Source organism: Dendrobates tinctorius, unplaced genomic scaffold (genome assembly GCF_039654945.1).
Source record: "Dendrobates tinctorius isolate UK_male_01 unplaced genomic scaffold, ASM3965494v1 ptg000320l, whole genome shotgun sequence".
NCBI lineage: Eukaryota > Metazoa > Chordata > Amphibia > Anura > Dendrobatidae > Dendrobates > Dendrobates tinctorius.
In genome coordinates this window covers 1,455,804-1,474,638 of record NW_027361987.1, presented here as the reverse complement: position 1 = coordinate 1,474,638, position 18,835 = coordinate 1,455,804, and the positions used below count along the sequence as shown (strand labels likewise).

Sequence of the window (18,835 nt, the reverse complement as noted above, 5' to 3'; positions counted from 1 at the left end):
AATATCCCATCATGCACTGAGGATTCTCATATGAATCATCACAGGAGGCGGGTAATATAAGCAGAACCATAAGTTCAGTACAGAGTGAATGGTGTGGAATCAAAAAAATGACTTGAATTACAAAAGTTGTTAGTTTTAAAAGATTTATTAATTGAAGTATACTTTTTGGTTTTGGACTAACCTTTTAAGGACTAACAGCTGGTCACAAAAGCGTTCTACAGAGGCGTGATCTGACTCTTGTTGTGTGGGGAAGCAGGGGTCTGGAGCTCCCACAGGACTTCCCCGAAAAGCAACAAAAAAGCAGACTTTGAGGTTCCACTTCATCCTCTTTCACTGAGGGATTATTGCCACTTATCCCAGGACCATTTTGAGACCTTAATGTCAGCTACCCTCCCTGGGAAGGGTTTTGTCCCCCTCTCCCTGGACAGCAGAGGAAAGTGTCCTGTATTGAAGAGCCTGCATCTTCCTGCTGCCATAAAATTGTACAATACTTCGCTGCTCTACTGCAAATGTCTACCCCCTCTTGTGATCCACGAAGTCACTCACAGCCTGACAAATTTGAATCTTGCTGCAGTTTGTTTTCCACCTAACAGAAACAGACCACTTTGATTGTGTGGCTTCCGAGTCGTGCGTCGGTCATGTGAAAGTTGTGTAGTTGGTGTCCCTTGCCCTCCGTTAACCCCGTGGAAACATCTGCATCTTGCTTTCCTTGCAAATACGACCTTGTGACCTGCTTAGAATTAAAGATGTGCAATAATCTGCATTTACAACATATCTTTATATGGACCGATACCTTTTGCACAGCGGGCAGAAACAGCGCCAGCCTTCTGGGGAGTCCGCTAACATGACTTCTTCCAATATGACCTCTGTCAGGGAAGCTGTGATGCCCGTTTCCACCTCTTTACCATCACCTGGTAACTCAGACTTGCAAATAAATATCCCCTCTATAGTTGATAACATTATGGCTAAAATTCTGCCGGAAATCAAATCTACTATTGAAGATTCATTAAATTCAGCCTTAAGGGAATGCAAGACAGACAGGACGAACAAGCCGAAAGTATCTCTGAAATAGGAAAAAGACTGTCAAATCTTGAAGATGACACCTATAGTGACCATAATAAGCTCTTGGCGCTTGCAAAAGAAAACACCTTACTATGGGATAGAATTGATGACCTGGAAAATCGTTCCCTACATAATAATTTCCGCTTGGTGGGCCTGCCAGAATCTTTTCTACCTAAGGATCTAAAGCCAATCTGTGAAATTGATCTTCCCAAGGCCTTGCATCTTTCCACGGGACGAAAAGTGGAGGGCCCACAGAGTAGGGCCTATGGCACCCTCGACTACATCTGAGGGAAGGGCCCTGAAGTGCCCACGCCAGACGATCATGCGCTTTTTGGATTACAATGACAAAATTGATATATTGCAAGCATACCAGAGATGCAACCAACCTTTGAAGATCTGTGGCCACAAAAGTCTCATCTTTGATGATTTCTCAGCTGATGTTATAAGGAGGCGCAAGGCTTTTAGCCCTATCTGTACGAAATTGTACCAGGAAGGCATCCGATTTCAACTTGAATAGTCTGCAACCTTGTTGGTTAGAGAGAGCTCGGGGATATCTCACACTTTTGTCTGCCCTGACAAAGCAGAAGCTTTTACTAGAGAGCTGTTCAAATCAAAAAACCTCCCCAAGAACAACCACTCCCTGAGAAACTCTGAAGCTCGACAGTCACCGCGGAATTCTGAGGACAATAGAGGAAGTGAGACCCCGTGAAAATGGATGATTCATCCCTGACTGATGTGGATCTTTTGATTCTAGTTAAGCCTATTTTGATATGACGGAGGGTTAGAGGGACCCTTGTCTCACAGGGTCGGGTAGAAGTGTAGTCCATTTGTTAAATGTTTTCCATTTCTCCAGTTGGTGAATGCTATTTTATTCATTGACGCTTGGATGAAATGTTTGTGGTGAGACTGCGATCTTATCTCCCAGAACAGTTTGCTGTAATTCCTTGTTTAGTGTCTTTTCCACTGCAGCTAATGTTGTTTCCTATTGAATTTCACTCTGATGTTCGTTTTTTCCCCACTGTCTTTCCCCTTCTCCTGCCTCTACCCCACCTGCCTCAATCTGTTTAAGATACAAGCTTAATTCACAGACCTACATATTATACATTTAACATGAGAATAATTTGCTGGGATGTTAAAGGCCTGCGCTCCCCACAAAAATGAATGATGGTCCTTAGACATCTAAAATGACTTAAACCTGATGTAACTCTCCTTCAGGAGACTCATTTGCGTGAGGCTGACTATCACAATGCGAAGGTTGTGGGTGGGGAGTGTATATGGGTCTCCATCGCTGCAGGGCTGGTGCGCTGACTCATATTAGCAAACACTTTACCCACCACCTGATCTCTCACCAGACTGATGAAGAGGGAAGACTATCGCACTAAACTTTGTCGACGCAACTAGGTGACGTCTCCATTTTTATGTGTATGGCCCAAATGAGAGCAATAAGCCTTTCTTTAAATATTTGGAGAATACAATTAATGCAGACCAGAATCTTAACAAAATAGTAGGGGGTGATTTCAATTCGGTGATATCTACCTTGGAAGATAGAAAACATGAGACTCCATCCAGTAGCTCTGAGTCTTCAAGAGGCAGGGTAATGGCTCCACTCTTGGCACAGTGTTCTGTAAAAGATGCTTTTAGATTCTTACATCCTGATGGCACAGAATACACATTCTTTTCTCACGCTAAAAACTCATGATCCCGGATTGATTACTTCCTGACTTCCCTCCCCCTGATTCCCAAACTAATAGATGCAACAATTGGAGATTTGATCCTCTTGGACCACTCCCCTATGCTGTTAGACCTGAGGGAGACCTATCAGAAGGGTACTGATTTCCTCTAGAGATTCCCTAACTTTTTGTACGCAGATGACTCCTTTACCTTCTCCCTCAGGATGTGGTGGCAGGAATTTTTAACCGACAAGGAGCTACATCAAAATGAGCCTTCACTCCTGTGGGAGAGAGCGAAGGCTGTACTCAGAGGGAAAATTATGTCACCTACATGTGCACCTTGAAAAAGCGTACATTACAGAGGTACGGGGAGTTAACAGAGGAGCTCAGTCTACACTGCGGTTTTTGATTCCCATAGGGTATCATGGTACTGTACACCGCAGCAAAATCTGCAGCGTGTGCACACAGCCCAAATCTTCAAGCAGAAAGGAGAGAAAAGCGGTTTTTGACCCAAAGGGACATATATTTTTATAGATATGGGAACAAAGCCGGCAGAATCCTGGCTAATCTGGCCAGGGGTATCAGACCCCAACAGGGGATTTACCAGCTCAAGGACCCCTCGTGATTAATTCAATCTAACGCCCAGGCGATAAAGTTTTGGGAGCATGCTATGGAGAACTATATAGTGAACCTATCACGCCAAAAATGACCCACCCGACCTTACTAAACAAGGTGACCATGCGGGCAGATTTTTGCATGTTCTTGAGTTCATTTTTGTTGATTTTTGCTCTTGTTCTGCCAGACCCATAGAGCAACCTATGATATGTTACACATTTTACAAGGGCCTATCCTTTTCATTTCTTTCCTTCACTATATTGTTTTCCCACCTATATTGATAGGGTTACATCAGGGCAGAGAGGGACAGTCCACGTTGATTGGGGGCGCCAAACAATTGTTTCTTAGGGTGCCAACCTCCACAGCAAGGAAGGAGTAAGACTAGGCTTACTGTAGGGTTTTGGCAGGCAGGTGTTTTGGTCATTTATGGCTTTTGCATCTTTTGGTGTATGTGCCTTTCTACACTGCGTTAGGTGTTTTTTAAAGGAAAAATGTAAATTTTTTTTTGAAGGAGAGTACTGGTGTGAGGTTGATACTGGTTGGAGGGGAGGTGAGATATGCCACTGGGTTGGCTGAGTGAGGCGGCTTGGGGGAGGTTCCCCCCTTTCCTTCCCGATCCCTGTCTGTTTTTGTTGTTTGTTTATGATACTGTTGTTAGTGCTGTTAACACTGTTACACGGGAAGCAAAGTATTACAAGGTCATCTCTTCTACTTCTAGAGAGAGACATTCTTAATCTAGGCCTTCAGCCTATAAATACTGTGACAGTAGTAAATATAATACATGGTCGTCATGAATAATGCTTTCTATGTTACCACCCTTTGTTGTTACCGAAAAGGTTTCAATAAAAATTTATATTAAAAAAAACGCTCATCTGCTCGGCTTTGTTTTATTGTTTTGTTGAAACAATGTTTAAATTTTGGAATGTTGTGTATATTCTGATATTCCAATTTATTGATCCACTACATGTGTTTGCATATAATTAATTCTAGTGATGTCACTGCGGGGGGAGTGCGTTAATGTTTATAAATGAGGAAGCAACATGCGAGGAACAGGTTACTATTGAGATTTGAGCTTCCTGGGTCATCTTGCATGCACTGATATTTTGAGGTCTAACCACAGATTTACAATGATGTTCACATCAGGGGTTAGGCTGAGTTCACACGTGGCGTTTTTTTCACGTTTTCTTGGCGGTTTTAAACGTGCGATTTTGCCGCGAAAAATAAGCATCCCATGCATTCCTATGGGATTCCGCAATGCTGTGCTAATGCTGCGGTTTTTACCGCAGCGGAATCGCTTCGTGGTAAAAACCGCAGCATGCTCATTAATTTAGCGGATTCGCGGCGATCCTGCACCCATAGGAATGCATTGTTCTGCTTACTTTCCGCATGTGGCTGTGCCCACCATGGGAAAAGTAAGCAGAACATTTGCGGATGGTACCCACGGTCCGGAGGAGAGGAGACTGTCCTCCGGGCTCTGGGTACCATATCCCTGTAAAAAATAGAATTTAAAATAAAAAATATTGTTATTCTCACCTTCCAGCGTCCCGCGCAGCCTTCCCTCCTCTCTCCACGCTCCCGGTCCCAGTAATCCTTTGCGAGAATTACCGTGATGGCCTCCGTTCTCACGGGATCGCGACGTCTCGCAGTCAATCAGTTCTCCAAGCGATGCTCCAGATCGCTTGGAAAACGCTAGCATTCTGCAAGCTAATTACGCTTGCAAAATTCCAGCGGAATAGAATCCAGAATTCTCGCGGTAATTTCCGCAAGAGTTCCACTACGTGTGAACGTAGCCTGAGGGCCATTGTAAAACCTTCAGCGGCGTCCGACTGCTGTCTCCTATACCCAGGGACTGCCATATTTGAGGACAGAAAGTGGTAAACTGGCAGCGCCCAGTGGCTGCACTTAAACAGTAAAAAAATGAATGAACATAACAGAATCAAGTTTAGGTGAAAACATCTTTTTACATATTTTCATTTTTACAATAAATTATCAAAAATCACGGCACCTTCCATTTAATCTCATCTCCCCCTTGATAGTGACACTCTCTTAGGATACATGTTACTCTATGATGGCACTTTTGCACATGGCCACTAGGTGGAGCTACATTTGACATTTGCCTGAATTTTCATATCTACACATGGTTTACACAAATTATATTTTCTTGTGGTAACTCTACACTATTTACCATTAGAAGCTGTGTATTTCTGTAATTATCTGTATGTATACATGATTGATTACCAATTCTGTCTCTGTAAAAACAATCCCCTTTAAACCCTTTCTGACATCAGGCGTAAATGTATGCAGATGTCGGACTCTCTCCCTTTGATGTCGGCTCCAGCGCTGAGCCCACATCTTTTCTGGCACGTCAGCAGGCACGCCAGAAATCCCGCCCATCAGTAACCCCGTCACATGATCGCGGGTCACCAATGGGTTGGCATGACAACCAGAGGCCTCCAGCAGAAGTCTATGGTTGTCACTGCCGGAATGCTATGAGCGCCGCCCACTAGCCGAAAATGCATGGACCAGGGATCGTACCACTGAACTCCCGCTCTCCTTTTAACATGGGCAAAATGCTACTCAAGCAACACAGGGTGAGGGTAAAACAGTGTGGCAATGCTTTATTGTACCACAAAACAGGCGGATAACACATAGAACAGTCCCAGCAAAATACCCAACAGAGTGCACATTACAGAGTCTCACCCTTCTACTGACTCACCGGGATAATAGCAGCTGTAACTACAGATCTTCCAGGGTCACTACCTCACCTATGGCGCATACACAGAGAGGAGGTAACGACAAGCGTAAGAAGGTGACAGTCCATACAAGGAGAGTTGATCTGAGGATGACAACCTGGCTTCTCCAAACGTATCCATGGTTCAGTGATGGTCAATGGAGCAGATCAGTATTCTTCCAACCGAGGCTTGAAACCCCTAGGTTGTTTCCTGTAGAATGATAGAGCCATGTCCCTTGTGATGTTGTGGCTTCTGTCCTGTCGCTTGTCTTTTGGATGTATGGATGTCTTGGCAGAATCTCTCTGGCTGTTTCTCTCTCTCTCTCAGTCTCTTTATACAGAGGCATGTAAACTATTTTTAGACTTAACAAGTGTCCCTCACTCAGTATTTAACCTTTTTGCATAGTTTTTCCCTCTCTGCCTTAGAAATCAACAAACTGGCTCCATAACACAATGCATAATTAGCATATCAGTAGACATCACTAGTGATCAAGGATAAGCGCACAATAAAAGTCAATATTACCGGCTTACACAAATAAAAGTCTGTTTTCTTGACCAACCAGAAATCAACACTTAAAATTTGAAAGCCAACATACATATAAAGTTGTATTATTCTTTGTTTGCTAAAAAATAGTCATCTGGTTAATTAAGATACAATGCTGTATGTCTTCACAATGCCAAGAAGAAAAAAATGTTTGTAAAAATATATAAAAAAAAATATAAAAGTTCAAATCACCCCCCTTTCGTCCCATTCAAAATAAAACATACACATATCTGGTATCACCGCTTTCAGAATTGCTTGATCTATGAATATTTAAAAAGATTAAATCGATCGCTAAACGACGTAATGAGAAAAAGCAAAAATGCCAGAATTATGTTTTTTGGTCACTGCAACATTGCATTAAAATGTAATAACGGGCGATCAAAAGATCGTATCTGCAACAAAATGGTATCATTAAAATCATCAGCTCGGCACACAAAAAATAAGCCTTCACCCAACCCAAGATCACAAAAAATGAAGATGCGACAGGTATTGGAAAATGGCGCAATTCTTTTATACTTTACCTAATAAAGATGAGTTATTTTTACTGATAAATGTTTGTTTGGGTCATTTATTTTCTGTTGGTATTTGGTTTATCCTATAAAACTCCCATATAATATTCTCACCTTGAATTTATCCTATAAAACTCCCATATAATATTCTCACCTTGAATTTATTCTATAAAACTCCCATATAATATTCTCACCTTGAATTTATCCTATAAAACTCCAATATAATATTCTCACCTTGAATTTATCCTATAAAACTCCAATATAATATTCTCACCTTGAATTTATCCTATAAAACTCCCATATAATATTCTCACCTTGAATTTATCCTATAAAACTCCCATATAATATTCTCACCTTGAATTTATTCTATAAAACTCCAATATAATATTCTCACCTTGAATTTATCCTATAAAACTCCAATATAATATTCTCACCTTGAATTTATCCTATAAAACTCCCATATAATATTCTCACCTTGAATTTATCCTATAAAACTCCCATATAATATTCCATCCTTGAACGCACGCCGCGTGCATCATGTTTTTGTACAATTTGTGAATAATATATATAGGTTCTCCCCGTCTGAGCTATTTTTGATGATCAACAAAATACGATTTTCCTGTAATTCATTTCTCGCACTCTCGGTATAATAATGACTTTTCCCTTTGTGGGATTTTTGATAAAAAGGTTGACAACTAGTTGGACAACCCCTTCTCATTCCTCATGTTTGGTCCTGTTAAAATAAAAACACTTATACAAACCTCCCATGCTGGCACCGTCTCAGTGGTGTCGGCACTTGTGTTCTTGGGGCTTTTTTGAGGTTTTTAAGTCATGTGAGCCCTGTGCCCAATCAGCGCTGATGTCACTGTCCTCACCTTCGGACAAATCAAGTATCATGAGGCCGTCAGAGAGCAGCCGCAGCCCTGGCTTCATGTTCATGTTCAATACGTCCGAAGGAAGGAACAGTGAAGCTGCCGCTGATTGGGTGCAGGGCTCGTGTGATGTGAGAACCTCACATAAGCCTCGGGACAGTGAGTCTCAACACCGCTGAAGTGGAGCCGGCATGCCAGTGGAGTATGAGTGTTTTTATTTTAATGAGGCCAAACATGAGGAATGAGTGCAATGAGAAAAAAAAAAATATATATATACGAGTATATATACACACACACCGTGTTTTTTGGACTATAAGACGCACTTAGGTTTAGAGCAGGAAATTAGGAAAAAAAATGAAAGCAAAACATGTGGTCAATTCTGTACTTAATATCACCTATCCTGGTATATATGGCCCCCTCATCCCTATCCTGATACACATGGCCCTCTCATCCCTTTCCTGGTATGGAGGGACCCCATCCCTTTCCTGGTATGCAGGGCTCTCATCTCATTCTGGTAAGATTGGCCCCATCAGAAAACATAAAAAAAACATTACACTTACCTACTCGGCGCTTCCTCGCGTCCTGCTCCGATGCCAGCAACTGCTATATGCTTGTAGGCAGCACATGTCAGGGACGTCATGCTTTGCTCACAAGCAGAGCACAGCTGCCGGAGTACTCACCGGGACTGTGCAAGCAGTGAGTATTCATTCCTCTTCAGTAGCGCGCAGTGTCAGCCACCGGTTTCCTGCTGCTGCCGGCGGCCACGTGTGCAAAAATACTTAAGAGAAATGAATATTCATTGAATTCATTCATTCATTCATCCGGAGACTATTTAATATTGAACTATATTGTGGCTAGTTTTCTGACTGTTTCGGATAACATGATTTTAGTTTTTTTTTGTATAGTCTCGCTTGAATATAGGTCAATATTAAATAGTCTCCTGATGAGTCGTCTTTGGTGAGGACGATGAAACCCATAGAAATGAGAGGCTTGGAGAGTGAGTGTGTATACGTCACCCCACCCTATATACTGAACTGTGGGGTACATGTTTTTTCTATTAGTCACCTTCTGACTAACCTTCAGGGGGTGAATTATGAGTATAGATTTACATTTGGAATTAATAAAGTTTAGTTTTATCCTTTTGTCAGCAAACATGAGGAATGACAAGAGACAACCCATTTATGAATATTCAATTTTGGTTAAAACTATTCCAATATTATGAACATAAAAAAGGCTTCTCCCCTATGTGACGTCTCTGATGTTTATTAACAGTTGATTTCCAAGTAAAATATTTCCCACATTAAGAAAAAGTCCTCTCCCCTGTGTGACTGCTCTGATGTCTAACAAGAAGCGCTTTCTGGTTAAAACATTTCCCACATTCTGAACAGGAAAAAGGCTTCTCCCCTGTGTGAGTTCTTTGGTGCCTAACAAATTCTGATTTATTGATAAAACATTTCCCACATTCTGAACAGGAAAAAGGCCTCTCCCCTGTGTGACTGCTCTGATGTCTAACAAGAAGCGCTTTCCGGTTAAAACATTTCTCACATTCTGAACAGGAAAAAGGCTTCTCCCCTGTGTGAGTTCTATAGTGTTTATCAAGATTACCTTTATGGTTAAAACATTTCCCACATTCTGAACAGGAAAAAGGCTTCTCTCCGGTGTGGGTTCTTTGGTGCCTAACCAAATTTGAGTTAAGATTAAAACATTTCCCACATTCTGAACATGAAAAAGGCTTATCTCCTGTGTGGGATCTTTGGTGTTCATCAAGATTCCCTTTCCGTTTAAAACATTTCCCACATTCTGAACACGAAAAAGGCTTCTCCCCTGTGTGAGTTGTATAGTGATTAACCAAATGTTGCTTCCAGTTAAAACATTTCCCACATTCTGAACAGGAAAAAGGCTTCTCCCCTGTGTGAATTCTATGGTGATTAAGCAAATGTAATTTCCAGTTAAAACATTTCCCACATTCTGAACAGGAAAATGGCTTCTCCCCTGTGTGCGTTCTGTGGTGTGCAACAAAATGAGATTTCTTGTTAAAACATTTCCCACATTCTGAACATGAAAATGACTTCTTTCCTTTAGGAGCAGTTTGTTTTTTAATGCCTCTTTTGCGACTTTGATTTTCCTTAGTAGTCAGTAATGAATCAGAAGATGGGACCTGTTTCATAGGATCAGATGACAGATCTTTGCTGTGAATGGATGATGATATATCTAGAGTAACAGCAATCACTTCAGTTGTATCTTGTAGTATTTCAAGATCATCAGATTTCAAAGTTGAAAATGTCAGCATTCCCTCTGATCTCCTGGTACAGTCATGTGCTAAGATAAAAAAAACATTTTTTTAAATAAAATATCTTTGAGTTTTATATTTTTGAACGTTTCTACTTAAACTCTCCATAAAAATGGCAAGCTATGTAAAAACTTTAATTATTTACCAAGACAATGACAGTTCACAGTCTAATAGAAAACCTTGTTGGATGAGCCAGTAGTGTGTGGTGTTCAACTGTTTGTTCATTCTGCCTCCCAAATATCAAATAAAAAGAAACCAATCAATGTTATGTAGGCGAAAATAATACCAATTCTCATCTCCCAAAAAACAAATCCCCACTCAGGTCCATCATCTGTCAACGAAAAAACAGATAAGGCAGGTTGGAGTTAATGCTATAGTTAGGGCTAGTGTTGGGGCTAAAGTTAGGGTTACTGTTTGGCTAAAGTTAGGGTTAGGCTCAAGAATTAGGCTTTTCTCAATTGTCTCCCCAATAATTTGGTCACATCAGTAACGTCACATCAGTCATGTCAGAGTTTTCTATTTCTATTTGTTCTACACACAAATTTATATGCGTCCCAATTCATCAGCCAGAATCCACGATCCTATTATGCTAGGTCAAATTTAGGACTTACATTCGCTATGGGGCTTGTTATAAAAAGAGCATTCTGTCCTATTGGTCCAACCGCCCTGTTCAAGCCACCCCTATGTTTTCTGCTGTTCTTCCTAGGACCCGTTATGAAATGCTCATGAGATTTTGGCATTTTAACGACAATAGTCAATGCCTGCCCAGAAATGCCCCAGAACATGACAGACTATTCAAAATCAGACCCATCATCGAAGACTTGACAGAAAAGTTCTTAAAGCTTTACACCCCAACAGAAAACATTTCCATTGATGAGTCCCTTGTAAAATTCAAAGGTAGACTGCACCTCAAGCAATTTATTCCTTCTAAGAGGGCAAGGTTTGGAATAAAGCTCTATAAAATGTGCGAGAGCTCAACCGGATACACATCAGCTTTTCACATTTATGAGGGGAAAGACAGCGAACTAAACCCACCAGGATGCCCTACTTATCTGGGGACATCTGGAAAAATGGTTTGGGAGCTGATAACTCCATTTTTACAAAAAGGCTACAATCTGTATGTTGACAACTACTACACCAGCATACCTCTATTTAAAAGTCTGGTTGTACATAACATAGGGGCTTATGGGACCATTTGCAAAAACCGTCAGAGGTTTCCACAATCATTGGTCAGCAAAAAGTACCGAAAGGGGCAGTCAGGGGCTTTACACAATGGAGAGCTGCTTGCCCTTAAGTATAAGGATAAAAAAGATATTTTTATCCAGAGCTCGATCCACACAGATGCCACAAGGGCCACTGCAGACCAACAGGGATCCACTACTCCAAAACCTGTGTCTGTCATGGACTACAACAAATATATGGGGTGTGGACCTTGCAGATCAGGTTCTACAGCCATACCAGGTATCAAGAAAATCATAGATCTGGTATAAAAAGTTAGTCATGTATTTGTTTCAGGTGGCCACATATAATTCTTTTGTGTTATACAAAAAAGCCGGAAATGCAGATACTTTCCTCAATTATCAGGAAAAGGTCACTGAAAATCTTGTTTTTGAAAATGTTGTCCCCACCAATCCTTTAGAATGTGAAGATGTCAGAAGACTCACTGAGCGACATTTTATTGCACTCATCCCAGTAACTGAAACAAGAAAGAACCCCCAGAGAAGATGTCGTGTATGTTCCTAGAGAGGACTGAGGCATGATCCCCGCTATTATTACCCACAATGCCCATCACTGCCAGCCTTATGCCTCCATGACGGCTTTACAATCTTCCACACAGAACCACGTTTTTGAACTGTTTTGACATTCAAGCATTTGGTTTATTTAGTGACAGACACATCTGAGTAGAGCTGATCTAACAATTTCCGGGGGTAGGTGGGGGGAGGTCTCCAGAGACACAAGCTGGGCACAATATATTGGGCACTATAATGACATTTTTGCAATTTTTGCTCTAAACCTTCCACTACGAGTTTCTGGAAATCATCCTTGTAGTGAAAATGGTCACTATATCCGTAGATGAATTCCCATTGGGGTGTCATTTCCAAAATGGGGTCACTTCAGGGAGGATTCTGTTGTTCTGGCACTTAGCGGCTTTCCAAAGTGCCATAACAGCAGAATCCCCCCTGAAGTGACCCCATTTTGGAAATGACACCCCTCTGGGAATTCATCTCTGGGTGTAGTGACCATTTACCTACCTACCTATTTTCCTATGTAACATCTTGGGTTAAAACAACATTTTAGTGGTAAAAATTTAATTATTTCTTCTTCACTGCCCAATGGTATAATTTTCTATGGAACAGCTGTGGTGTCAGTATGCTCACTGCACCACTAGAAGAATTCATTCAGGGAAGTATTTGGTAAAATGCAGTCACTTTTGGGGGCTTATGCTGTTATGGCACCTCAGGGGCTCTGACAATGTGACATGTCACCCACAAACAATTCCAGCAAAATCTGCTCTCCAATATGGCGCTCCTTCATTTCCAAGCCCTGCCATGCGCCCAAACAGTGGTTTACCCCCACATATTGGTTGTCAGCATACTCAGGACAAATTACACAACTAATTTTGGGTTCCAAGTTCTCCTGATACCCTTTGGAAAAATAATGGAGGGCGGAAAGATCATTTTTTGTGGAAAAATGATTTTTTATTTTCACGGCTCTACGTAATTAACTTCTGCGAAGCACTTGGGGGTTCAAAGTGCCCACCACACATTTCCTTGGCAGGTCTAGTTTCCAAATTGGTGTAACTTGTTGGGGGTTTCCACTAGTTAGGCACACAGGGGCTCTCCAAACACGACATGGCAACCGCTAATTATTCCAGCATATTTTACATTCAAAAAGCCAAATGGCGCTCCTTCCCTTCCGAGCCCTGCCGTGCGCCCAAACAGTAGATTTCCCCCACAAATGAGGTATCGGTATGCTCAGGAGAAATTGCAAAACAAAATGTATCGTCCATTTTCTCCTGTTATCCTGGCGAAAGTAAAAACAATTAGGTTTAAAGGAAAATATTTGTTATAGAAAAGTAAATATTTTTTTCTTGCACATTCCATTCATTTCTGTGAAGCACCTGAAGGGTTAATAATCTTCTTGAATGTGGTTTTGAGCACCTTGAGGGGTGCAGTCTTTAGAATGGTGTCACTTTTGGGTATTTTCTGTCATATTTACCCCCCAAAGTCACTTCAAATGTGAGGTGGTCCCTAAAAAATGGTTTTGTAAATTTTGTTGTAAAAATGAGAAATCGCTGGTCAACTTTTAACCCTTATAACTTCCTAACAAAAAAAATTGTTTCCAAAATTGTGCTGATGTGAAGTAGACATGTAGGAAATGTTATTTATTAACTATTTGGTGCGATATGACTCTCTGATAAGGGCATAAAAAATGTGAAAATTGCAAAATTTTCAAGATTTTTCTCAAATTTCCTTTTTTAACAAATAAACACAAGTCATATCAAAGGAATGTTACCACTATCATAAAGTACAATATGTCACAAGAAAACATTCTCACAATCGCCAGGGTTCGTTGAAGCATTTTAGAGTTATGACCTCATAGAGTGACACTGGTGAGAGTTGAAAAAATTGGTCACAAAGGCAAAAACAGGCTCTGGTGCGAAAGGGTTAATATTTTGTTGCACAACCTTCTTATGCAATCACTGAGATCAAACAATTCCTGTAACTGTCAATGAGACTTCTGTGGTGCTCTGATTACATATTCCTCTGTATTGGCCTATGACTGGTCGCTGATCCCTCACTGACCTGCCCCCATTATTACATAATGCATATAATAGCATTGATATTATTGGTGATAATGCCTATAATATTGTGGCTATTGTGAGGCTTAGAAAAAAATTACATCCAGCACAATGTCACCGGCGATGGCGGCGCCTGCGCAGTAGCGTCTATAAGTAAGAGATAGAGGCTACTGGACAGGGGCCACTGGTGACATTTTACTGGGTGGGGAGCCAACACATCTCCTGCAGGTGGGAATAAATGTATATTACAGCCCTCAGCCACGCACAGCTTAGAGATCTATCATGGCACAGGTGGAATGTTTGTCCTGGAGATTATCACAATCCTCCTGGAAGTTAGTTGGTTTTAATACAAATTGAAAAGTCAGGATAAAGGGAAACTCTGCTGTTATTGGACAGAAATTCACACTCGGCCTCACTGCACATTTACTGTTGTCCATCATAAAAGGGAAGTTTGGCCAGAAAGACTGGACCTGGTCTTGTAGGGACCATGAGACATTCAGCAGCACAGAAGGGAGAGAAGATTCATCCGATAAGATCTCAGGGATCTAGGAAGCCAACAGCATCATTACCCTCCGCTTTCTCTTACAGGCCCAGCATAAGATTTTTCTCCAAGTGATTTTCTATCTTGTCAGCACATTCTACGTACGCTGTCATTTGGCTTTATAGTTACAGATCTGGGCAGGTAATGGTCAGCGTCTCCTAATGTGAAGGAGACAATGGCTGATGAAATCAATTATTAAACCTTATATAAGTCAGTTCACATATGGTGTACCAAGATGGCATCTGTGTCTTCAGACAGCACCCTGGAAGGAATCCTTGGAATGCAGAAGCTGAGATACTGGATACCATATATGGAAGTGAAGCTGAAATGGACCTATCATAGACTGACACTGGCTACTCAGAAGATTGTGTGACACCCATCTCCTGTCTCTCTGTCTTGAGAATAAACTTCAGTTGTGTGCAAGCCTTTACTGAGAAAGGAGTAGACATCTAACTCTGTGTTCCGTGTGACTCTTTAAGTGTGCACTTAGCCTATATTGGGTCAGGTACAAGCAATCATATAGATCTTGCTTTAAGGGATCACCCTCACACTAATCCCAGGGGGTAGGTGGATCCTCCAGGTTGTAAGTTCTATAGAAAAGGGCTTTCAATGCCCAAAGTCATTTGAACAGTTTTGGGTGGAGGAGAATGTTGTGGTCTAGAGGCAAAATGGTGATCATGGTAATACGGCCGGACTACACCACCGATAAAGCAGCCACAGCCGGTGACTGAGAGGAATCTGTGACTTCTCTGCATTCAGTGGTTACTACTCACCTGGGTAGTCATATGTGGGAATCTCCTCTTTACACCGCTCATCATCTCTCACATATGTCTCTGTAGTATTAATATGGGTCAGATCTTCACCCTGAAACAAATATTGTAAAAGTCACCGACAGGTGGAGAAGTCCCATCTATGATCAGCTCTAATCCTGCCATCTCCACGTTCTCATTACACAAGTATAAAACATATAATACTGGTGGATAAAACAAGACTGAGCACAAGACCTTCACAGCCGTCTACACATCATAGGGGAGATCTCCTGACACCGTCTCTCCATCTACCTGATGATCCTGAGGAGCACTGGGATCTTCTTGGTTACAGTCCTGTGGAAGAAGAGGACGGGGACATCTCTCTGGTGTTGTCCTCTTACTGGATAGATCTGGAGGAAACACATACAGGGACTGAATTCATTCTCTACATACAGATAATTATAGGCCGTGTGTATTTAGCCCTGTCTATTACCTGGTGTTGTGAGGGGCTGGGGAACCTCCATTATGACGTTCTTGTACAGATCTCTGTGTCCTTCTAAATACTCCCACTCCTCCATGGAGAAATAGACAGCGACATCCTGACACCTTATAGGAACCTGACACATACAATGATACCGTCATCTCCCCGATCCCTTCATAGTGTTACTGTATAATGTCCCAGCATTCCCAGCAGTGTCACCTCTCCAGTCAGCAGCTCAATCATCTTGTAGATGAGTTCTAGGATCTTCTGGTCATTGATGTCCTCATGGATCAGAGGGTGAGGTGGAGGCCCTGTGATTGGGCTCAGGGGTCTTCCCCATCCCCCAGACACAGGGTCCTGACAGCGATCACTAGAGGTCTTCTTCACCACTGTGTAATCCTGGTTATGGAGAGACACATTAATAAATCTCACTACAGACATTTCCAGAGTCCTCACCTCTCCAGTTCTGTCCATCTGTTATTCCCATAGATAAGAATGATGTAATGTGACATCATCAGAATCTCTCACCTCTCCAGTGAGACGGAAGAGGATCTCTAGGGTGAGGTGTAACATCCTCTCCGCCATCTTGTCTTTGTCCATATCCATCCTTGATGGGTAAATCAGGAAAATTCTCTTCTGTAGAAGATCTTCACTGAGAGGATCCGATATTGTAGAGACCTGAATGAGAAGATGATCCGATGTAACATCATAAGAATCCTGTGTAATAATACAATTACTGGAGATAATAAGGGAAACATATGAGGAGATTTATTATCTTAGAGGGTTTAGTTTTCTTCCCCGACATCTACTAATAAAACCTATATATTTAGGCCCCAGACAACAAGCAGTTTCCTCCTCGGAGTCGGCAGCTGAACACGTTCCTCATAGACTCATCTTCCATAACGCTAATTCTCGTCTCATTACCGACACTGGAATCGGCATTAGCAATACTGCAGGAGAGATTCATTACACGCGACATGAGAAATAACTCCTTCATGATGAGGACGACATCTTCATCTTCTACTACGGCTCTAGAGACAGATGTGGCCAGAGTCGGTCACTGCCTCCATCCCCACCGGCCGTCTATATGAAGGTTTCCCGTCTTCCCCGCACTGGAATCTTCTATCACGTTAGATCTCAGCTCTGAGTCACACACAGAAGTTTGAGGCTTTTCTGGAAGAACAGGACAGGAGAGATCTGAGGCCGATGTCTCCATGTACAGGGTTTCCCCTCGGGATAAGAGGCTTTTCTATCCCTTTCCCCCAATTAGAGGGGACACCTGTGGATATCGGGGTCTTTACCGGCTGCAGTCCTGGGGGGATTTACTCGGTAACGTGGACGTTGGACAAACGTCACCATCAATTCCCATCAGAGTGAAGGAACATCGCTCCTCTATTCAGCTCTATGGATCCAGGATGAAATCCACTGCGGCCCCTGCAAGAAAAGAGCGAAGTCTGGTGAGACCCCCAAGGCCGGAGATTTCTACAGCTGCTCTGTGCGCACAGGACCTGTGATGAGGTCACAGGAGGGGAGGAGTCAGGGGTCACATGATCAGGGGCCTCAGTGTGGGTAGGGCTCTGCTGTGCTGGTTGTCATGGTGCTGGATGAGGGGAAGTTTCTGTGTGGGGTCAGGAGGGGTTTACAGGGTGGATGTCGCAGAGCCGTGTGTGTACGAGGTGTACGGAGCGGAGCCGTGTGTGTACGAGGTGTACGGAGCGGAGCCGTGTGTGTACGAGGTGTACGGAGCGGAGCCGCGTGTGTACGAGGTGTACGGAGCGGAGCCGTGTGTGTACGAGGTGTACGGAGCGGAGCCGTGTGTGTACGAGGAATAGAAGAATCCAGGATATCTATAAACAGAAAGATAGTGAGGAAACACTTAGCTAGCCTAAATGAATTCAAGTCTCCAGGTCCAGATGAATTACACCCCAGAGTACTGAAGGAGATAGCAGAAGAAATTTTTGAACCCCTCTCTATAATCTTTGAAAATTCTTGGAGAACAGGAGAAGTGCCAGAAGACTGGAGAAGAGCAAATGTTGTTCCTATCTTCAAAAAGGGGAAGAAGGTGGACCCAGGTAACTATAGGCCGGTGAGTCTGACTTCTATACCAGGAAAGATCTTTGAACAAATTATTAAACAACATGTATGTCAATACCTGGATAAGAATGAAGTGATTAAACAGAGTCAGCATGGGTTTGTAACTAATAAGTCATGTCAGACTAACTTAATTTCCTTCTATGACGGTATCACTGATTGGGTGGATCAAGGAAATGCTGTAGATATAGTATATCTTGACTTCAGCAAAGCATTTGACAAAGTCTCTCATACAATCCTTATTGAAAAAATGATTAAGTATGGAATGGACAAGGCAACTGTTAGGTGGATTCATAACTGGCTTAGTGATCGGACCCAAAGAGTGGTCGTAAATGGCTGCACATCCAGTTGGAAGAATGTCTCAAGTGGGGTACCACAGGGCTCTGTCCTGGGCCCTGTATTGTTCAACATCTTTATCAACGATTTAGATGAAGGAATTGAGGGTAAACTGATTAAATTTGCTGATGACACAAAGCTAGGAGGGATAGCTAATACTAGAGAAGAGAGAGAGAGGATTCAAAAAGATTTAAATAAACTGGAGAAGTGGGCAGCAACTAACAGAATGGTTTTTAACAGGGAGAAATGCAAAGTACTACATCTGGGCAATAAAAATGGAAAAAGCATATATAGAATGGGAGGAATAGGGCTAAGTGACAGCACATGTGAAAAAGACTTGGGTATACTAATAGATCACAGACTGAATATGAGTCAACAGTGTGATGCAGCAGCAAAAAAGGCAAATGCAATTCTAGGATGTATTAACAGAAGCATACAGTCTAGATCACGTGAAGTCATTATTTCCCTCTACTCCTCTTTGGTCAGACCTCATCTGGAATATTGTGTCCAGTTTTGGGCACCACATTTTAAAAAAGACATCA

The 18,835-nt window shown here is 42.1% G+C and overlaps 1 protein-coding gene across 1 annotated transcript in view; it reads right to left on the bottom strand.

The window, feature by feature from the left end:
* Positions 1-675: 675 nt before the first annotated feature.
* Positions 676-18,835, bottom strand: part of LOC141073912 (uncharacterized) — a 48,918-nt gene continuing 30,758 nt past the window's right edge. The window contains exons 2-9 of the mRNA XM_073561450.1: positions 16,395-16,544; positions 16,086-16,265; positions 15,879-16,002; positions 15,698-15,795; positions 15,410-15,500; positions 2,599-2,714; positions 794-1,017; positions 676-730 (exon numbers count right to left, since the gene is read on the bottom strand). Coding sequence (XP_073417551.1) covers positions 676-730; positions 794-1,017; positions 2,599-2,714; positions 15,410-15,500; positions 15,698-15,795; positions 15,879-16,002; positions 16,086-16,265; positions 16,395-16,544 — 1,038 coding nt within the window. The remainder of the gene's footprint in view (positions 731-793; positions 1,018-2,598; positions 2,715-15,409; positions 15,501-15,697; positions 15,796-15,878; positions 16,003-16,085; positions 16,266-16,394; positions 16,545-18,835) is intronic.